Source organism: Phascolarctos cinereus, unplaced genomic scaffold (assembly GCF_003287225.1).
Source record: "Phascolarctos cinereus isolate Bilbo 61053 unplaced genomic scaffold, phaCin_HiC Scaffold_447;HRSCAF=1063, whole genome shotgun sequence".
Classification (NCBI taxonomy): Eukaryota; Metazoa; Chordata; class Mammalia; order Diprotodontia; family Phascolarctidae; genus Phascolarctos; species Phascolarctos cinereus.
This window is the reverse complement of record NW_027555788.1, coordinates 1-17,379: the sequence shown is the minus strand read 5'-3', so window position 1 is coordinate 17,379 and position 17,379 is coordinate 1. Positions and strand designations below refer to the sequence as shown.

General features: G+C 40.0%; 1 protein-coding gene and 1 long non-coding RNA gene across 2 annotated transcripts; both read left to right on the top strand.

The window, feature by feature from the left end:
- The first annotated feature begins 10,927 nt into the window (after positions 1-10,927).
- On the top strand, positions 10,928-13,396 carry LOC144456497 (uncharacterized). The gene is made up of 2 exons (XR_013485586.1): positions 10,928-11,234; positions 13,294-13,396. It is a non-coding gene; the product is annotated as an uncharacterized LOC144456497 (long non-coding RNA).
- Positions 13,397-13,760: 364 nt separating this feature from the next.
- Positions 13,761-15,912, top strand: LOC110204473 (cytochrome P450 2C23-like; the record flags this gene model as incomplete). The annotated part of the gene is made up of 3 exons (XM_020980694.1): positions 13,761-13,909; positions 14,256-14,416; positions 15,598-15,912. Coding segments are annotated over exons 1-3 (552 nt in total), but the record flags the coding sequence as incomplete, so codon positions are not given.
- Positions 15,913-17,379: the final 1,467 nt, after the last annotated feature.

Genomic DNA, 17,379 nt, shown 5'->3' with positions numbered 1-17,379 from the left:
GCCATGGGGGCACTAGCAGTCCACATAGCACAATAAATATACAGTAAAGTAGAGTGAGAAGTAGTGGTCGTACAGGTAGGAGGAGAAACAGTTTTGAACAACAAAGAGCATTTAAAAAAATAAAAGCATAACCTCCCATAGAAGTCTGCTCCTCTTTGCCATCCTGTCACCCCCATCCCCAACCCCTGAAAGGATTAGTTCCAACGGTGGGACTGTCAGGCCAAAAACTTCAGAGTGCAGTGGGTTATGGTGTGTGCCAAGCTTGGGACATTGCCTGCTGGCTCATTCCTTCGATATAAGACATACCAATCTATGAATTGCAGCTACATACTGATTACTATAGACAATAAATCTCCTGAGGTGATCACATGCATTCAAATTCTCTGTAAGTTATAATTACGTAAAATATGGCCACTGGTTCCAATCCAGTGGAAATAGGCAGCACAAATACAAGTACCTGCTGATGCTTCAGAGGGATTTCCTATTTGAACTTGGACCTAGCCATGCTGAACAACAGGCCCTGAGTGGTCACTTATACTGCCAGTGAAGAGTTTAAACAGAAACGCAGGCCAGGAATGCACTTTGGCACTTTTGCTCTTCGTGTAAGTTCACGATCACCTGTGCAGGCGAGGTTTCAGTGGAGGCTAGCCAGGGACATGAAGAACAGGCCAAAGGGCACTTACAGAGAGATCCGAGTTGTCTCCCCATTCCCCCTTCTCCTTCCTGTGTCCCTTCCATTTGTTACAATGCTGACAATCACAGTAACAAGAGCTCAACGGCCAGATCCCAGAGCAGAGGCAAGAAACAACCACACAGATCCCAGAGGCCCGGAAGGCTCGGGAGCCTCCCTGATGTGTGTCAGAGACGGGGCTAATTCTGTGCAAAAGGGGAAAGCCAGGAAGTCATCTCTGGGGCTGCTGTACCAGCACCCCAATCTGGATGTCAAGTTAGAGCAGCATAGCCTCCCCCTCCCCCACTGCAGCCCTTCTGGCGCCTCTGACAGCTAGCTAAACAGACCACAGGACATACCGACTCTTCATTTTCTCCTTTTCCCTTCCCAAGTGAGGATACACAGCGACTGTATAAGCACTCATTTGGAGAGGTCTGTTGCCAAAAGGTAGAAAACAAAATGGGTGGGAGAAACTGATTGTTTCCTCTTCATTTTAAAATGCCTAGAACTTACTCAGAGGCCTGCTTAAACAGAAGTTCAAACAGCTGCAGAGGGTAGCCCTAAATTACCCCCATCTCATGAAGACCTTGGACAGCTGGTAAGCACCTCTGACCATGCACAGGGTCATTTCTGCTTGGTTAGGATGTTAGCTGAAAGAACAAAGTAGTTGAGATGGATTGGGACTAGTATGGCCTTTCTTCTGACAGTTGGAATGCTCCCTTCTCCATTACTGCATGACATTTCAGTACTTTGGCAATCTATGATTTTTTCCGGGTAGGTCTTTCATCCCCCAGTGATGACCAACACCACCCTGAGCCCCCTATAATTTAGTAGGTGATCTTTGAGTCACTGTAGCCAAATCATTCATGACTCTCTGACCAACTTGGTACTGAACCTCTCTCAACCTAGCTCATCTGGTTCTCAGGCAGTAGTAGGAACATGCTCACAAATCTTTTCCAGCTTGATGGGAGCTGCTAAGGTTTTGTATTTTTAAATTTTATTTATTTTTTGTTTATATTTTAAGAGTCCCAAGTTATCTCCGTGTCCTGAGGCAGTAATGGAACAGGACTTCATTGTGGCTCTTTTGCTTGTTATCCTTGGTGTTTCAGTGATTTCCTTCTGTTCCACAGTCAATCACTCTGTGTCAACACTTTCCCCTTCACCTGTGAGCAGATACTTAAAGTCAAAGCTTAACTCAGCATCTGTGTGCTGGAGGATATGGGAGCTGCTGACATGAGTCTGTGCCCACAGTGGCCTCTGGGGTAGGGTGGCAGGACTGAGCTCAGCTGGATTTCCAGTCCCGTTTTCAACAAGCTGATTATTGCCACGGACTCTAGCAGGTTTTCCCTCTATTTAATTCCTTCCTCTACTCTCCTTTCCTGCCTAGGACTGGGATAAAATCAGCTCCTGCCATTTCTTGAGAGCTAAAGGATGCTTTGGGAACCCAGACTTAATAACAATGTTTACTCTCAGCTTAGCTGCCACCTCCCACAGCCCACCTGCATTCAAGAACAGCGTCCAATGAGCAGCAAAGAGGGCATTACAAAAAGATTTAAAAATCCTTTATAGATACTATTGTGCATTAGCTTCAAATATCTCTAAGAAAGAGGTAATGCCAAGTTATTACTTCCATTTTAAAAAATGGAGCACGTGAAGCTCAAGGTGAAATGACTTTTCCAACTGTCACAGCTAGTAAGGGGCAGTGCCAGGACTCCATTATGCCATGGTTAAGTGCATTCTGGAATGAATGAACCAAATATTTACAAAGTTCCAGTGTTACCACAAACTGGAAAGGATTGTACCACCATGTGCAGCCTCACAATATGTGTTACCCAGTAGACCTGAATGAAAGGTCCTTGATGATTTACCAGGTGGAAACCAAGTCCAGAATAGAGCCCCCTTAGCTGGAAGAGGAACTTGGGGTTATTCTGTGGGTTCAGGTGGAGGAAGTTCCCAAAGGCAGAAAGAGAAGCTGGGCCTGGAGGGAATTTCCCCCACTCTGCCTCTGTCTCTGCACACAAACAGGATGATGATGGGAAAAAACACAAGCCACAATGCCAGGGATGACAAATGCCCACAGGTCCATTGCTCTGTGGTTGGGGCCTGTGGCTGACAGGGGCCAGCTCATATGCCCAAAGTTTATTATGTCTTTTAGGATAGGGGTAGGACTGAGGAGTCAATGATAAATCTAGTATTTTGAAGGAAGCTGGAAATGTCTCATCCTTTTAATTGCGAATTTAAAAGGTGAATTAATATTTTTAAAAGTGTTTTTTTAAATCTTCTATATGTGGTTAATATTATTTTATTTAATTGACCCAACAAAATTTGCCTTTTTTAATTTGTTGCTTGTTTTCCAGTTTTTTCTTTGGTGTCTTACTCTTCATGACCCTATTTGCGGTTTTCTTGGTAAAGACAGTCGAATGGTTTGCCCTTCCCTTCTCCAGCTCATTTTACATGTGAGGAAGCTGAAGGGACTTACCCAAGGTCACATAGCTAGTAAGTCTGAGGCTGGATTTAAACTCAAGTTTTCCTGACTCCAGGCCCAGCTCTTTGTCCACTGCAGCCGCCTAGCTGTCCCTTGGGTCTCTTTAATATTTTTAATTGATATTGTTTGTTTTCACAATACTTCTATTTCAAAATATATGCTTCCCTGCTGCCTTGCCCAGCGATTTATCTTTGTTTTTAAATTGTTTTTTTCATTTTTAACTAAAAGATAAAAACACAAAAAAAGAACATTTTTATGTATACAGCACAGCATAAAACCATAAATTTCCATTTCACACTGTTTGCTTGTTTAAAAAACTACATAGTAAATACTACACATCATTTTCTATGTTAACCTGCTTTTATATGGTTCCTTCAAAGTTTTTTTTGTTCTGTGCTGTGCACTTTTAATGTTTTCCTTCCTCACCACCACACCCTAGAGAAGGCTACCATTACACACATATAAAATATGATATATGTAAAACCATATCATACAATACATACTTCTATTTATCAGTTCTTTTTCTAGATGTTGACAGCAACTTCCTTCAGAGGTCCTTCATAATTGATTCAGAATTAGTTGGTCTTTAAATGTTAGCTTTCATTCCTTTTTCCCTCCCTCCCCCCTTCTTCCCTTCCTACTTCTTTCCTTTCCTTGTATTTATTATAATCATGTATATCATTTTCCTCTTCTGTTTGTTTATTCTACATCAGTTCCTATAAGTGTCCCCATGCTTATTGAACAAGTATTCACAGACTTCTTCTGACCTCCCACTTTTCTTGAAATGGAAGAAGTCTCACCTGAACTCTTTGTTGGCTCCGCTGCTCCAGATTGCAAAGTGATGCATCATTTTAAGTTGTTTGGAGGGGAATGTTGAAGTGTTCACCTGTAATGTTCCCTCACCTTTGTAACATTCTTTATATACATCCCCTTTTCTCCTCTGATTCTGCCACCACTATAAGGCCAGCCCTTCATGTCTGGAAAATTGCATCTGGGTTGCTCTTGGGTAATGCTTGCCTCACCTCTCTCCCCACTCCCATCCGTCCTCCACGCAGCCACTAAAGTGATTTTCCTGTAATGCTGGTGTGATCAAGACACACACACACACACACACACACACACACTAATCTTCACCACTCAATAATCCTCAGTGGCTTCCTAGGGCCTCTAGGATCAAATACAGAATACTCTGGCATTCAAAGCACATCATAACTTAGCCCCCTCCTGCCTTTCCAGTCTTCTTACATATTACTCCCTAATACATACATTTTTGATCCAGTGCTCTGGGCTTCTGCTAGTTCACAAAAATGACACTCCATCTGTTAGCTCCAGGCATTTTCTCTGGCTATCCTACACTGCTGGAATGCTCTCCTTCCTCACCTCCAACTGTTGCCTTTTTTTTCCTCCTTCCTTAGGTCCTAGCTAAAATCCCATCTTCTACAGGAAGTTTTCCAAACGTCTCTTAATTTTAATGCCTTCCCTCCAATAATTCCTTTGTATTTATCCTATGTATGTTATGTGTATGTGTGTGCATGTATGTGTGTGTATGTGTGTGTGTGTGTGTGTGTGTGTATGTGTGTGTAAGCTCTTTCAGGGGAAGGCAGGGACTGTCTTTTATCTCCTTTTGTGTTCTCAGCACTTACACAGTGCCTGACACATAGTAGGTGCTTAAGAAATGTTTATTCACTTATTGACTAAGTGTACAGAGGGGAGTGACAAGCGAGAAGACTGGAAATGTAGGATGGGGTTAGGTAGTGATGTGCCTTAAAAGTCAAAGAGAGCATTTTATATTTGATCCTGGGAGTAACAGGAAATGACTGGGGTTTCTTCTAGACATGATCAGACATGATCAGATTTTCTCCTTGCTAAGAAGAATCATATGAATAGGAACATTTTTTATTGTTGGTTCCTCCACCTCTGGAAAGATGAAATCCTCACTAGGACAAATCAAACTATTTCGCATTAGGCAGAGTGTTCTCCAGCAGATGTCTGGAAAATGGAAGTTCCTTTTCATTATCATATTATGTCTCTGTGCTGGGCTTGTGATCTGTTTCCCAGAATCCAAGTATGGAAAGAGGACCAAGGCAGAGCTCCAGGGCAGGAAGCACCAGGAAAGAAAGAGATTCCAGGGGATGCCTGACTCAGCACAGGGGAAAGGAACACATGCCATCTGGCAGCTCTGTCAAAGATCCTGAACGGAGGGAGCGATTATGAGCATGGACCTTATCTGTGTATTGAGCAATAAAAAAAAATGCTCTGGAGCAGGAGCTTTGAAACCTGAAGTAGAATACCCAAAGGAGGTGTCCTAAACTTAGGGAGAATCAGCAGCTCATTCGCTTCAAACCTGCAGAACTGACCTAACTGAGGCTAACAGTGACTAAATCATGTAGCAATCTACTGAAACTTCCAAACACACACAAAGAGACTGATCCAGTCCTGGGACAAGAACTCTCAGACATGTGATCTAGTGAACCATCGCTTGCCTCAATCTAGAGATTAGGAAATTTGAGGCCAGAGATTGGTTTACACAAGGTCACACAACAAATGAGTGTCAGTCAGAGTTGAGATCCTGCCTGAGCTATGGATCGATCCAAACTGAGATAAAGTTCTTTCTTTGTGTTATAGGAGACATGGACCCTGTTGACTGCCCATGGACTCTTTTGAACTTGGCATAAACTTCCAGGCATGAATAAATTTCTTTGAAACTTATCTCTGTACCTAGCCCAGCACAGCTATTATTTCATTCCTGCTAATTGGTTCCATACAGATGGAAGATACACGGTGTAGGGAAAAGAAAGAATAACCTGGATTTTGGAGGGAGCTTACTTTTTAAAAAAGGATTTTTTTCTCAATTACATGTAAAGATGGGACCTCCTTTTGAATCAACCTTCCGGTCATTATTATCAGGAGAGACCTCATACAGTGAGATACATGGTCATGAACAGGTTTGGGGACTGTCATGGGCAGAGGGAGCCAGAAGGATTGTATTTAGATGGTGAAGTCTTCCAGGTGCTCCTGTTTGGGGATAAAATGGCACCGGGTCCATCAAACCCTCAAACCTTGCAGACCATTCTGGACAAGATGCAATTTTGCTTCATTCCAATTTGTTCTATCCCGAGGTTCAGTTTGGAGGTGATAATGAACTTTATATAGCTTTTAAATTCACACACAAGGATAATTATAGTACTTTATAGGGTATAATGTAATTTGTATGTGTCATATCCTTTGAGTATTGCAAGTATCCCGTGCGGTCAGCAGTGCACATAGTGAGGCAGCTTGGTATCCTGGGAGTCAGAAGAGCTGGGTTCAAATCCAAGCTCTGCTGACATCTCCTTATGTGACCTTAGCAAAGTCACATGCCCTAACTAAGGATTCAGTTCCTCATAAGTGAAATGAAGCCTTGGCCTCAATGGCTTCCAAGTTCCCATCCAGGTCCAGTTGTGATCCTATGACTTTCTCTAGCACTTGAAGATTTACCAAGCATTTTACAAGCATTATTTCCTTCAAGTCTCACAACATTTCCAAAGCAACTAATGCAAGTGTTACTAACCTCATTTTACAAATGCAAACACCTGGACCCTGAGTAGTTCAGTGACTTATCCAAGTATGCACAACCAGGACGTGGATAGTAGAATTTTAACCCACATCTTCCAACTCTGCATAAAGTTCTCTATTGAAAGTTTTTCTATACTGATGCGGATTGGTACTTTCTATATAACTTGCTGCCCTAGAATTTTCTGAGGGCAATAAGAGGGTAATTGACTTTTCCAAGGTCACATAGCAAGTATGTGAACCCAGTTCTTCCTGATTCCAGGGCCAACTGTATTCACTATGCCACATAAGAATAAAATGTGGGATTGGAAGTATAACCAGAAAAGAAAAGAATTAGCAGTTTTGAGTAGCCTGGAGGTAAGCTTACCAATCACAGCAAATTTATCAGCTCCTCACCACTGCATACCTTATGGCAATTCTGGCTTTTATTCATGTGGAGGCTAAAAGAAAGGACTGGATTCAAATGGTTTGAGATATGTTTCCCAAAAGTCCTAGATTGCATCAAGATAGCTCCCCAGTTTCTAGAACTCTATGGAACTGAATTGAAAAGAAATTGAAATTGAAAGGAATTGAATTGAGATAAATGTCAGTGCTGTGAAAGCCAGAACCTGTGTGAGTTGCTCATCTGTTGCCAGTTTTTTGTGCCTTAAAAAGTTATTCTAAATTTAAACACCAAAAAAGGGCATGTCCGCACTCACAGGAGAACACAAATAAGGATGCTATGTGGAACTATCAATTGCCATGTTGAACCCCTCAATTTGAAAAGTTTATAACAAATTCACATATAACCTTCAAAACTATTCTGCTGCTTGTCTGTGTTTCTTCTTAATTTTCTTCTATCCTTTTATCCACTTAATTTTTAAATTTAATGTGTTGTTTTTTCCCAATTACATATGAAAACAATTTTTAACATTCCTTATAAAAAATTGAGTTCCAAATCCTCTCCCTTTCTTCTCCCCTCATTGAGAATGTAAATAATGCAATATAGGTTTTACATGGTCAGTCATGCAGTACCTATTTCCATAGTAGTCATGCGAAAGAAAACAGACGAAAAAAACAAACAAAACAAAATCAGAAAAATAAAAAAAAGTTTTTAGAAAGTAAGCTTTGATCTGCATCCAGTATCCATCATTTCTTTCTCTGGAGGTGGATAGTATTTTTCATTATAAGTACTTTTGGAATTGTTTTGGATTATTGCTTGCTGAGAATAGCTAAGTCACTTGTAGCCGATCTTTGTACGATATTGTTGTTACTGTGTACAATGTTTCCTTGGTTCTGCTCATTTCACTTTGAATCAGTTCACATAAGTCTTTCCAGGTTTTTCCAAGAACACCCTACTTTTCTGGGTACAAAATCGCACAAGAATATTTCATCACAATCATATACCACAACTTGTCCAGGCATTTTCCAATTGATGAGCATCCCCTCAATTTCCAATTCTGTGCCACCACAGAAAGAGCCACTACAAATATTTTTTGTGCACAGGTCCTTTTACTTTTTGTTCTTTATCTATGTGGGATACATATCTAGTAGTGGTATTGCTGGGTCAAAAGGCATGCACAGTTTCATAGCCTTTTGGCAAAAAATAAAAGTATGCTTCAATCTGTATTCAGACACCATCAGTTCTTTCTCTGGGGACAGACAACATTTTTCATTGAAAGTTCTTCAAGAATTGTCTTGGATTGCTGTACTGTTGAGAATAGCCAAGCCATTCATAGCTGATCCTCTTACAATATGGCTGTTACTTTGTACACAGTACATTTCATTTTGCATCAGTTCGTGCAAGTCTTTCCACGTTTTTCTGAGAGCATCCTGCTCAACATTTCTTATAGTACAGAAGTATTCCACCATAATCATTTACAACAACTTATTCAGCCATTTCCTAAATGATGAGCATCCCTTCAATTTCTAATTCTTTGCTCCCAGAAATGAGCTACTATAAATATTTTTGTACCTTTAAGTCCTTTTCCTTTTTATCTCTTTTGGGATATAGACCTAGTGGTGACATTGGTAGGTCAAAGGGCATACGTGGTTTTACAGTTCTTTGGGCATAGTTCCAAATTGGTCTACAGAATGGTTGAATCAGTTCACAACTCCAGCCCCAGTGCATTAATTAACCCTAGCTCTTTTCCCTTTGGAATATCACATTCCAAGCCCTCTGATCCTTTAATGTAGGAGCAGCTAAATCTTGTATTATCTTGATTGTGACTCTATGACACTTGAATTGTTTCTTTCTGGCTGCTTGCAATATTTTCTCCTTCACCTGGGAGCTCTGGAATGTGGCTATAATATTCCTGTGTATTTTCATTTTGGGATCCCTTTCAGGAGGAGATCAGTGGATTCTTTCAATTTCTATTTTACCCTCTGGTTCTAGAATATCAGGGCAGTTTTCCTTGATAATTTTTTGAAAGGTGATGTCTAGGCTCTTTTTTTGATCATGGCTTTCAGGTAATCCAATAAATTTTAAATTATCTCTCCTGGATCTATTTTCTTGATCAGTTGTTTTTCCAGTGAGATATTTCACATTGTCTTCTTTTTTTCATTCTTTTGATTTTGTTGTATTGTTTCTTGATTTCTCATACAGACATTACGTTCCAGTTGTTCCATTCTAATTTTTAAGGAATTAATTTCTTCAGCGAGCTTTTGGAACTCCTTTTCCATTTGTCCGATTCTCCTTTTTAAACCATTCTTCTCTCTTATCGGGTATTTGGATCTCTTTTACCATTTGGCCTTCAATATTCTTTGTATCTCTTTACCAAGCTGTTGACTTGTTTTTCACAATTTTCTTACATCACTCTCATTTTTCTTCTCAATTTTTCCTTTACCTCTCTTGCTAGATTTTCAAAATCCTTTCTGAGCTCTTCCATGGCCTGAGACCAATTCATATTTTTTTCTTCGAGGCTTGAATGTGAGATCTTCCACTTTGTTTTCTTCTGCTGAGCATGTGTTTTGATCTTCCTTGTCACATAGTAACTTTCAATACTCAGAGGTTTCTGTTTTTCTATTCTTTGCTCATTTTCCCAGCCCATTAGTTGACTTTTAACTCTTTGTTCAGGTAGGGCTCTGCTTCCTGGGTGGAGGGTGAACTGTCCTAAGTTTCAGGGGTTTTGTGCAGCTGTTTTCAGAGATACTTCTAGGAACCTGTAAGTTTTCAGTTCTTCCAAGGTGGTATGATGTAAGGAAAGAAGTGTACCACTTTCCTGGTCTGTGCTCTGGTCTGTGAACATCCACTAGCCCTCTTTTCTGCCCTGAAACTGTGAGGAGAGCTCCCCCTCCACTGTGGCCACAAGCTCTGCAATGGTAGTGCTCTTCCCCACCTGGGACTGCCACCCAGGATCAAGCCCTGGATCCAAGTAAAGGGAAAAAAACAGCAGAATTCTGCCCCGGGCTAGCAAAAAAACATCCCTGTAATTTCCTTCTGATTTGTTATTTGACACCCCCACCTCTTTCTGGGCTCAGCTGTGGAAGAAGCCACTGCCACTGCTGCCACTGATTCAGTCACTTACAAGGCCTCTGAAGGCAAATTCCTGGTTTGCTGGGCCGGATCTGGGCTGGTGTGGCCTATACTGTGCTGCACTCCTCTCTCACCCGGTGCAATAGACCTTTCCTGCCAAACTTCCAAGTTGTCTTGGGCTGGAAGTTTGTTTTCTCTGTCTTTTGGTGGGTTCTGTTGCTCTAGAATTTGTTTAGAGTCATTTTAAAAAAAGGTAGTTGGTGGTGTTTGGGAGGGAGCTAAAGTGAGTCCCTCCTTATACTCTACCATTGTGGCTCCACCATCTTGGCTCCACCTTGGCAAAGCCTGTTGATACCTATTTTGCTGCCATCTTCTCTCTCAAGAAGAATGTTCTTCAAAGTAAAGAATGAACAAGTATGGTTAAGAAGGCAATTAAGCCTGACAGAGTTAAAGAGATAAGAAATAACATCTGAGCCCTTTAACATGAGGTCAAGCCTACTGACAATCTGATCTCCACCACAACCTCCTCTCAGGTTGAATTTGGAGATTTGCCCTCCTTGCTAAACACACACTCATGGGCCAACAGAAATTTGATTGTTGACAGCCCATGACCTCCAACAAAATGAGCTGGACAAAAGCCTTCCCTATTCCCATTCTCCTTATGTAATTTAGTGCCAGTTTAGGGTCAGGGACAGAGTCTAAAACAAACAAAAAACAACATAATAACCTCTTGATTGCTAAACTAATCAGAGTTAATGGAAAAAAATCCTGTTTGCCTACAAGGACTAAATGTTTATTGGCTGGGCATTCCCACCCCTTGTTTTCTACCAATGATGATAAAAGTCTGCCATCTGAGCTGATACCTCTGAGAGTTGTAGGACCATCTGTCAGGAATGGATCCTTGGGGACTCACCTCTACTGCCCTACTGACTTGTGTTCTTTTGCTGATCTTTTTGTCTCTATGGAGACAAGGATTCAAAAGGAGGAAGCTTCCCCCAGGTCCCATTCCTCTTCCCATTATTGGCAACATCCTGCAATTGGATTTGAAGAACATGCCTGAATCGTTATCTAAGGTAAAGGGACTGGATCTGGGTTTGGATCTGGCTGCTTGGGCTGTAGGAGGAGACACAAAGCTTCAAATAGATAACTGAATCAAGAGTCATGGTGATTTAGAATCCTATGTCATGGATGGTGGAGTCAAGGGCTCTATGAGTGATATCTCCATTAGCAATGATGTTAGGCAAGCAATAGTTGTTTTGCCAAAACTTTGGTAACAGCAGAAGAAATTAAATTACAGAACCAAATATTGGCCCCTTGCAATGCATCATACTAGGCTCTGTGAATACAAAGACAAAAACAAATCATTCAATTAATGAGAACTTCTTCATTAACTTCCATGTGCCAGGCACTGTGCCAGACAGAGGAGAGAAACATGTGGTTAATGCAACTATCTCTCCTTGAAAAGAAAATAGTTCGGGGCAGGACCTGAGTTCAGATCCAGCATCAGACCAAACACTTCACACTTACTAGCTGTGTGACCCAGGGCAAGTCCCTTAACCCCAATTGCTTAAAAAAAAGAAAGAAAGAAAAGACAAAAAAAGAAAAGAAAATAGTTCCTGTCCTCCAGGAGCTTATGTTTTACTAGAGGGATACAAAAAATTCATAGATAACCAAGTAGAAGGTAACTAGAGGACAGATAAAGCATTTGTAAGTGGGGCAGTCAAAAAGTTTCAAGTAGGAGAGAACTCCTGAGCAGGACCTTGAGGGAAGTAACAGATTCTTATTGGAAGAGAGAATGGGAATAAATTCCAGGCATGGTAGACAGTCTGGGCAAAGGCAAGGAGGTTGGAGATAATATAGATAAGAGAGGACATGGCAAGAATGTGAAGTGTGGGATGAGGGGCCATACAAAATCAATTTAGACAATTGGGTTGGAGGCAGCTGTGGAGGCATTTAAGTGCCAAGTCAGGGAGGCAGTAGGAAGCCCCTGCAGACTTTTGAGTAGAGGAATGGCACATTCAGAACTGTGCCACAGGAATAGTAAGTTGTTAGTTGTGCAGATTATTCATTGCAAAGGAGAAATACTAGAAGCAGAGGATTGAACTTGGAAGCCATTGAAAGAATGGATAAAATATCATTTATGAAGTACCTACTATGTGCTCACTATTGTGGAGACAATATAGAGTAAGATATTTTAGATGCATGTCAGTTGCAAAGGCGTTGTGCTTCTTAGGGAAAATTAACAAATTAGTCAGTTGTTTAGTAACTGGTAGTGGTGATGGTGAGGAAGGTGGGGCCCTTCTCTACAGTGACTGCTCCTCATTGAAAGGATGAGTGTTTGGCCTGGACTGAAAGCAGAGCCTAGGTGTAAGGGCAGGAGTCATTGACATGAAAAGGTCAATTACAAAGGCTCTTGAGTAATGGTCCTGGGTCATTTCAGTTATTTTCCAAGGGAATTTGGTGGTAGTTTGATTTTTCTTTCTTCCCATTCCTTTTTCTCTTTCCCTCAGGGTGATTTATTAGAGTGACTAGTTTGAGTGTCTGTATCACAAGTTTACTACAGTAGTGTAAAGAAGGGGAAGGGGATGAGGGTCTTAACTAGTTTAATGGACAAGTGAGGAGGCAAGATGGAATAGGTGTGGGAGACATGAAGATGAATTCTACCAGACTTGACCATAGCTAATTGGACATAAGTAAGAATGAAAAGTCAAATATAAATCCATGGCCTTAAATCAGGGTTGATGTAGGTTCCTCTAAAAGAAGTCTGCCTCTTGGGTCCCTGAAGGGAAATGGGTAAGTTTGGAGGAAAGGGTAGTTTTAGGGGAAAACAAATGAGTTGTGTTGTGGACATATTAAGTTTGCAATGCCAATAGGACATCCAGGTTGAGAAATCCATTTCTAAGCAGTTGGCTATGTGGAGTTGAAAAGTGGTCATATGAATGTGGGAATCTTCTGCTTATAAATAATCATTGAAGCCGGAAGTGCTATGATCACCCAGTTAGAAATTGTAATAGCCTCTTGCCTGCGTACATGAACTCATGCATATGGCATGTTATGAAGCAGTTGTGAGGAGAAATTCTCACTTTCTAAAGTTTCACACTGAATTCATCCTGTTTCTTGGCATTTTCACAGCTGGCTGAAAAATATGGCCCCATCTATACTCTTCATATTGGAACCCGGCGTGTTGTGGTGCTACATGGATATAACATTATGAAGGAAGCTCTAATTGATCATGGAGATAATTTTATGGATAGAGGACTTACCAATGTTTGGAGATGTAGCCAAAGGACATGGTAAGTTTAGTTTTCTGAAAAGAGTCACAGAAAAGCAAAATGTATGGCAAAGTATCTCCAGTAGAACGTCCTCCTCTGGAACATAGTTACTGGTTTCATTTTAATTGTTCTATTCTCAGTACCTAGCAGAAGACCTTCATGTAGTAGGTACCTGGTACCTGCCATTCTGTCATTGTATTTTAGTTTGAAGTGAATAAAATTAAACTTGATCAATGAACTAAGCCAGAAACTCCATAGCCATCATACACACTGTGCCCTCCCCCTTCCAATGTAAGAATAACCAATGTCCTCTTCTCTTCTACCTAGGATTATTTTCAGTAGTGGAGAGAGGTGGAAACAACACCGCAGATTTACCCTGACGACCCTAAGGAACTTTGGGATGGGGAAGAGAAGCGTTGAAGAGCGAGTTCAAGAAGAAGCCCAATGCCTGGTGGAGGAGCTCAGGAAAACAAAGGGTTGGTTTTCAGTTCTTTCTTCCTGGGCATGTAGGGTCCAACTGCTCACCTACTCCCAGTCCTAAATGCTATTTGCTTTGGGAATCATTTTAAAAGTCTCTGCCTTCATCTACTTACCAGATAATAACTCTGCCGGGTCAGAAAACTCCCTTCTTTTTCTTGTGCTCAGGCATTATAAGTTTATCTAGCCTCCCTATAAGTAAAGACATTGTCCAGGAGAATAACATTCATTAGCCTTTAAAGAACTAAGCACCCTATCTAAGTATGATGCCCATATCCCATCTGATTGGAAACATTTCTATTAAAGTTGCTTTTTCCCCCCTTTGGTAACTTGTCTCCACATTAGGTCAGCCCACTGATCCCACCTTCATCCTTAGCTGTGCACCATGCAATGTGATCTGCTCTATCCTCTTCCGTGACCGATTCAAGTACAATGATGAGAAATTTCTCCATCTGATGAACTTGTTAAATGAAAACTTCCGCCTCGTTAACGAACCATGGATACAGGTAAGGCCAGAACTCTCTTCTTATTCTGTGGTTGTTTGCTGAGTTTCAGCAACAAGATCAATATACCATAGCCTCTCATCTCTTAGCCAAGGTCCCAACGCTCATGAGAACACACACACACACATTCACACACACACATGTCACTCAAGGACAATAACATCACGCAATATCTTTGGCTCTCACATAAGCTATTAGGTAGATATCCTGTTCCTAGTTGGCACCTGCACTAGATGTAGATCATTAAAATTGAAGTTATATGGAGAAGTGTTTGACTGGCGCCTGGGGTATCTCTTCACAGATGTGACCAAGTAAAAGAGTTATCAAAAAAGAACCTGCCCAGGATATCCAGGAGAGAATAGGAAGGGCAAGCCACTTAGATGAGTAACCTACACTGATTCTGGTGGTGATCTGGCTCTGCCTCTACAATGGATGGACATGTAGGATGAAAACCTTCATCCACTGAAGCCAGAACTGAAGATCCTCATCCAGCTGAAAAACAAGCTTTCTTTTCCTTTGCCTATGTTCTGTTCCATTACATTCTGGAATATGTACTTACAGTCTGGAATAGGTACTCTAGCTAAACCCTTCTGTGGTAGAACGTAAATTTTTTGAGGATGAAGACTGCTTCATTGTTGTCTATAGCACCATAGCCTAGGACTTGGTTCATAGTGAGTACGGAAAAAATGCTTGATGCATTTTATTAACTTAACGTTAATTGAACTGAATTAATTGCGTACCTTGCTGCCTGTTTATCTTCTTTTTTTTTTCATGTTGGCCATTCGAAGGCAAGTAGATTTCCCCTTAACTCAAATATGAGCTTCTTTTGAACAACGACAAAATATTATGCCATCTGGTCACCTCAGTGGGTAGCACAGCACCAGATAGATTAGTGTTGAGATATTTGACAACTTAAGGTTAGATTTGAGAGGATTTATGAACCTCTTGACAAGGTGGGGATTTGTTTTGCCTCATTATGTGTATTTTCTTGGATGGTTTTGTTTTTCTTTTTTGTTTGTACCAATGTGCAGTGAAGATGAGAGAAAATATATTTTGTCAATGAAAAATTTAATTAAATTTAAAAAAGAAATGGAATCTCTAATTTATAATGAGAGATTTTAAATAGTTTCTTCATGACAGTAAATTCACATGTGTTTGTTTTGGTTTGGGGTGTGTGTATGCAGCTCTACAACTTTTTACCAGCATTCGGAACATACCTCCCTGGAGAACACAAAAGAATTTTTAAAATTAATGAGGAACTTAAAGATTTCATTTTGGAAAGAGTGAAAGAGCATCAGAAGGTCCTGGACTCCAACAACCCTCAGGACTACATTGACTGCTACCTCTCCAAAATGCAGCAGGTAAGATGCATGGGGGAAGCACCTTACTTGTTGAGTAAGGCTGATATTCCAAGGATTCTTACAGGCCACAAGCACAGAAGGGACATGAGAGAGAACCTCAAAGTACCCACATCCCCCAAGGATGCCACTGGCTTTCTAGTAACTGGTCTTTGGTCTGCTCGTATCCCTTATCTGAAGTCTGGATGGAAAAATGAGATTGGAAGAGTTCTGCTTTTCTGGGTGATGAGCTGGTGATCTGGACTTTCCTGTTTGGAAGGGGATATTGTATTGGAGAGTGATAATAGGAATCAACTAACAAATATTTACCAAACAACTACGATATGCCAGGCACTCTGCTTAGTGCCAAAGACAGAAAAGAGGCAAAAGACAGCCCCTGCCCTCAAAGAGTTCACAGTCTTATGGGGGAGATTATATAAACAAATGTATACAAAGTAAGCTCTAAACAGGAGAAATGGGATGCAGAGCAGGGCTTGGAGTCAAAAAGACTTGAGTTCAAAGCCAAATTCAGACACTTCTTAGCTGTGTAATCCTGGGTAAGTCATAATCCTCATTTGTAAAATGGGGATAATAGCATTTGTCTCCCAGAATGGTAAGATAATTTCTAAAGGACGTGGTGAACTTTTAAACATTATACAAATACTAGCTCAAAATCTAGCTATAATTTTCTCTTATAAAATCACTCAAAATTAATTAATTTCAGGAAGGGAACAGTATTAATTTTGCCTCACAGAAAAATGAAGATGATACAAAAGCCTCCCAGAAACCCACAAACCTATTCAGAAAACAAATAAAGCACTTACGGTATCTCATAATCTCCCCAGCTCAGAGTTGTCATCAGGACATCAGCCCAACATTCTAGTTAATCCTTAACTGTCCTCCAGTCCTACATGGTTCCACTCAGACTGATACAGGAAGCTAGGTTGTGGTATGGATAGAGTGCCAAGCCTGAAGTCCAAAAGACTTGTGTTCAAATCTGGAGTCAGACATGGTATAGTATAGTATAGTAGTAGTATATATATATATATAGTATAGCAAAGCATAGTATAGTATAGTATAGTATAGTATAGTATGTATAGTATAGTATGGTATGTATGGTATGGTATGGTATGTATGTATGTTATTATGTATTATGTATAGTATAGTATAGTATAGTATAGTATAGTATAGTATAGTATAGTATAGTTAGTATAGTATAGTATAGTATAGTATAATATAATAATAATAGCATAATAGTATAATAATATATATATAATATATATATATAATATAATATATAATAATATATATAATATAATATAATATATAATTATATAATAATATATATAATATAATATAATATAGTATAATATAATATAATATAATATAATACAATAATATAATAATATAATAATAATATAATATAATATAATATAATATAATATAATATAATATAACATAACACATAAATAATATAATATAATATAATATAATAATAATATAATAATATAATATAGTATAGTGTATAGTATAACTCTGAGCAAGTCACTTAACCTCTGTCTTCCTTCATTTCTTCAGTTGCAAGATGGATATAATAATATCGACCCCTATGATCATTGTAAAGATCAA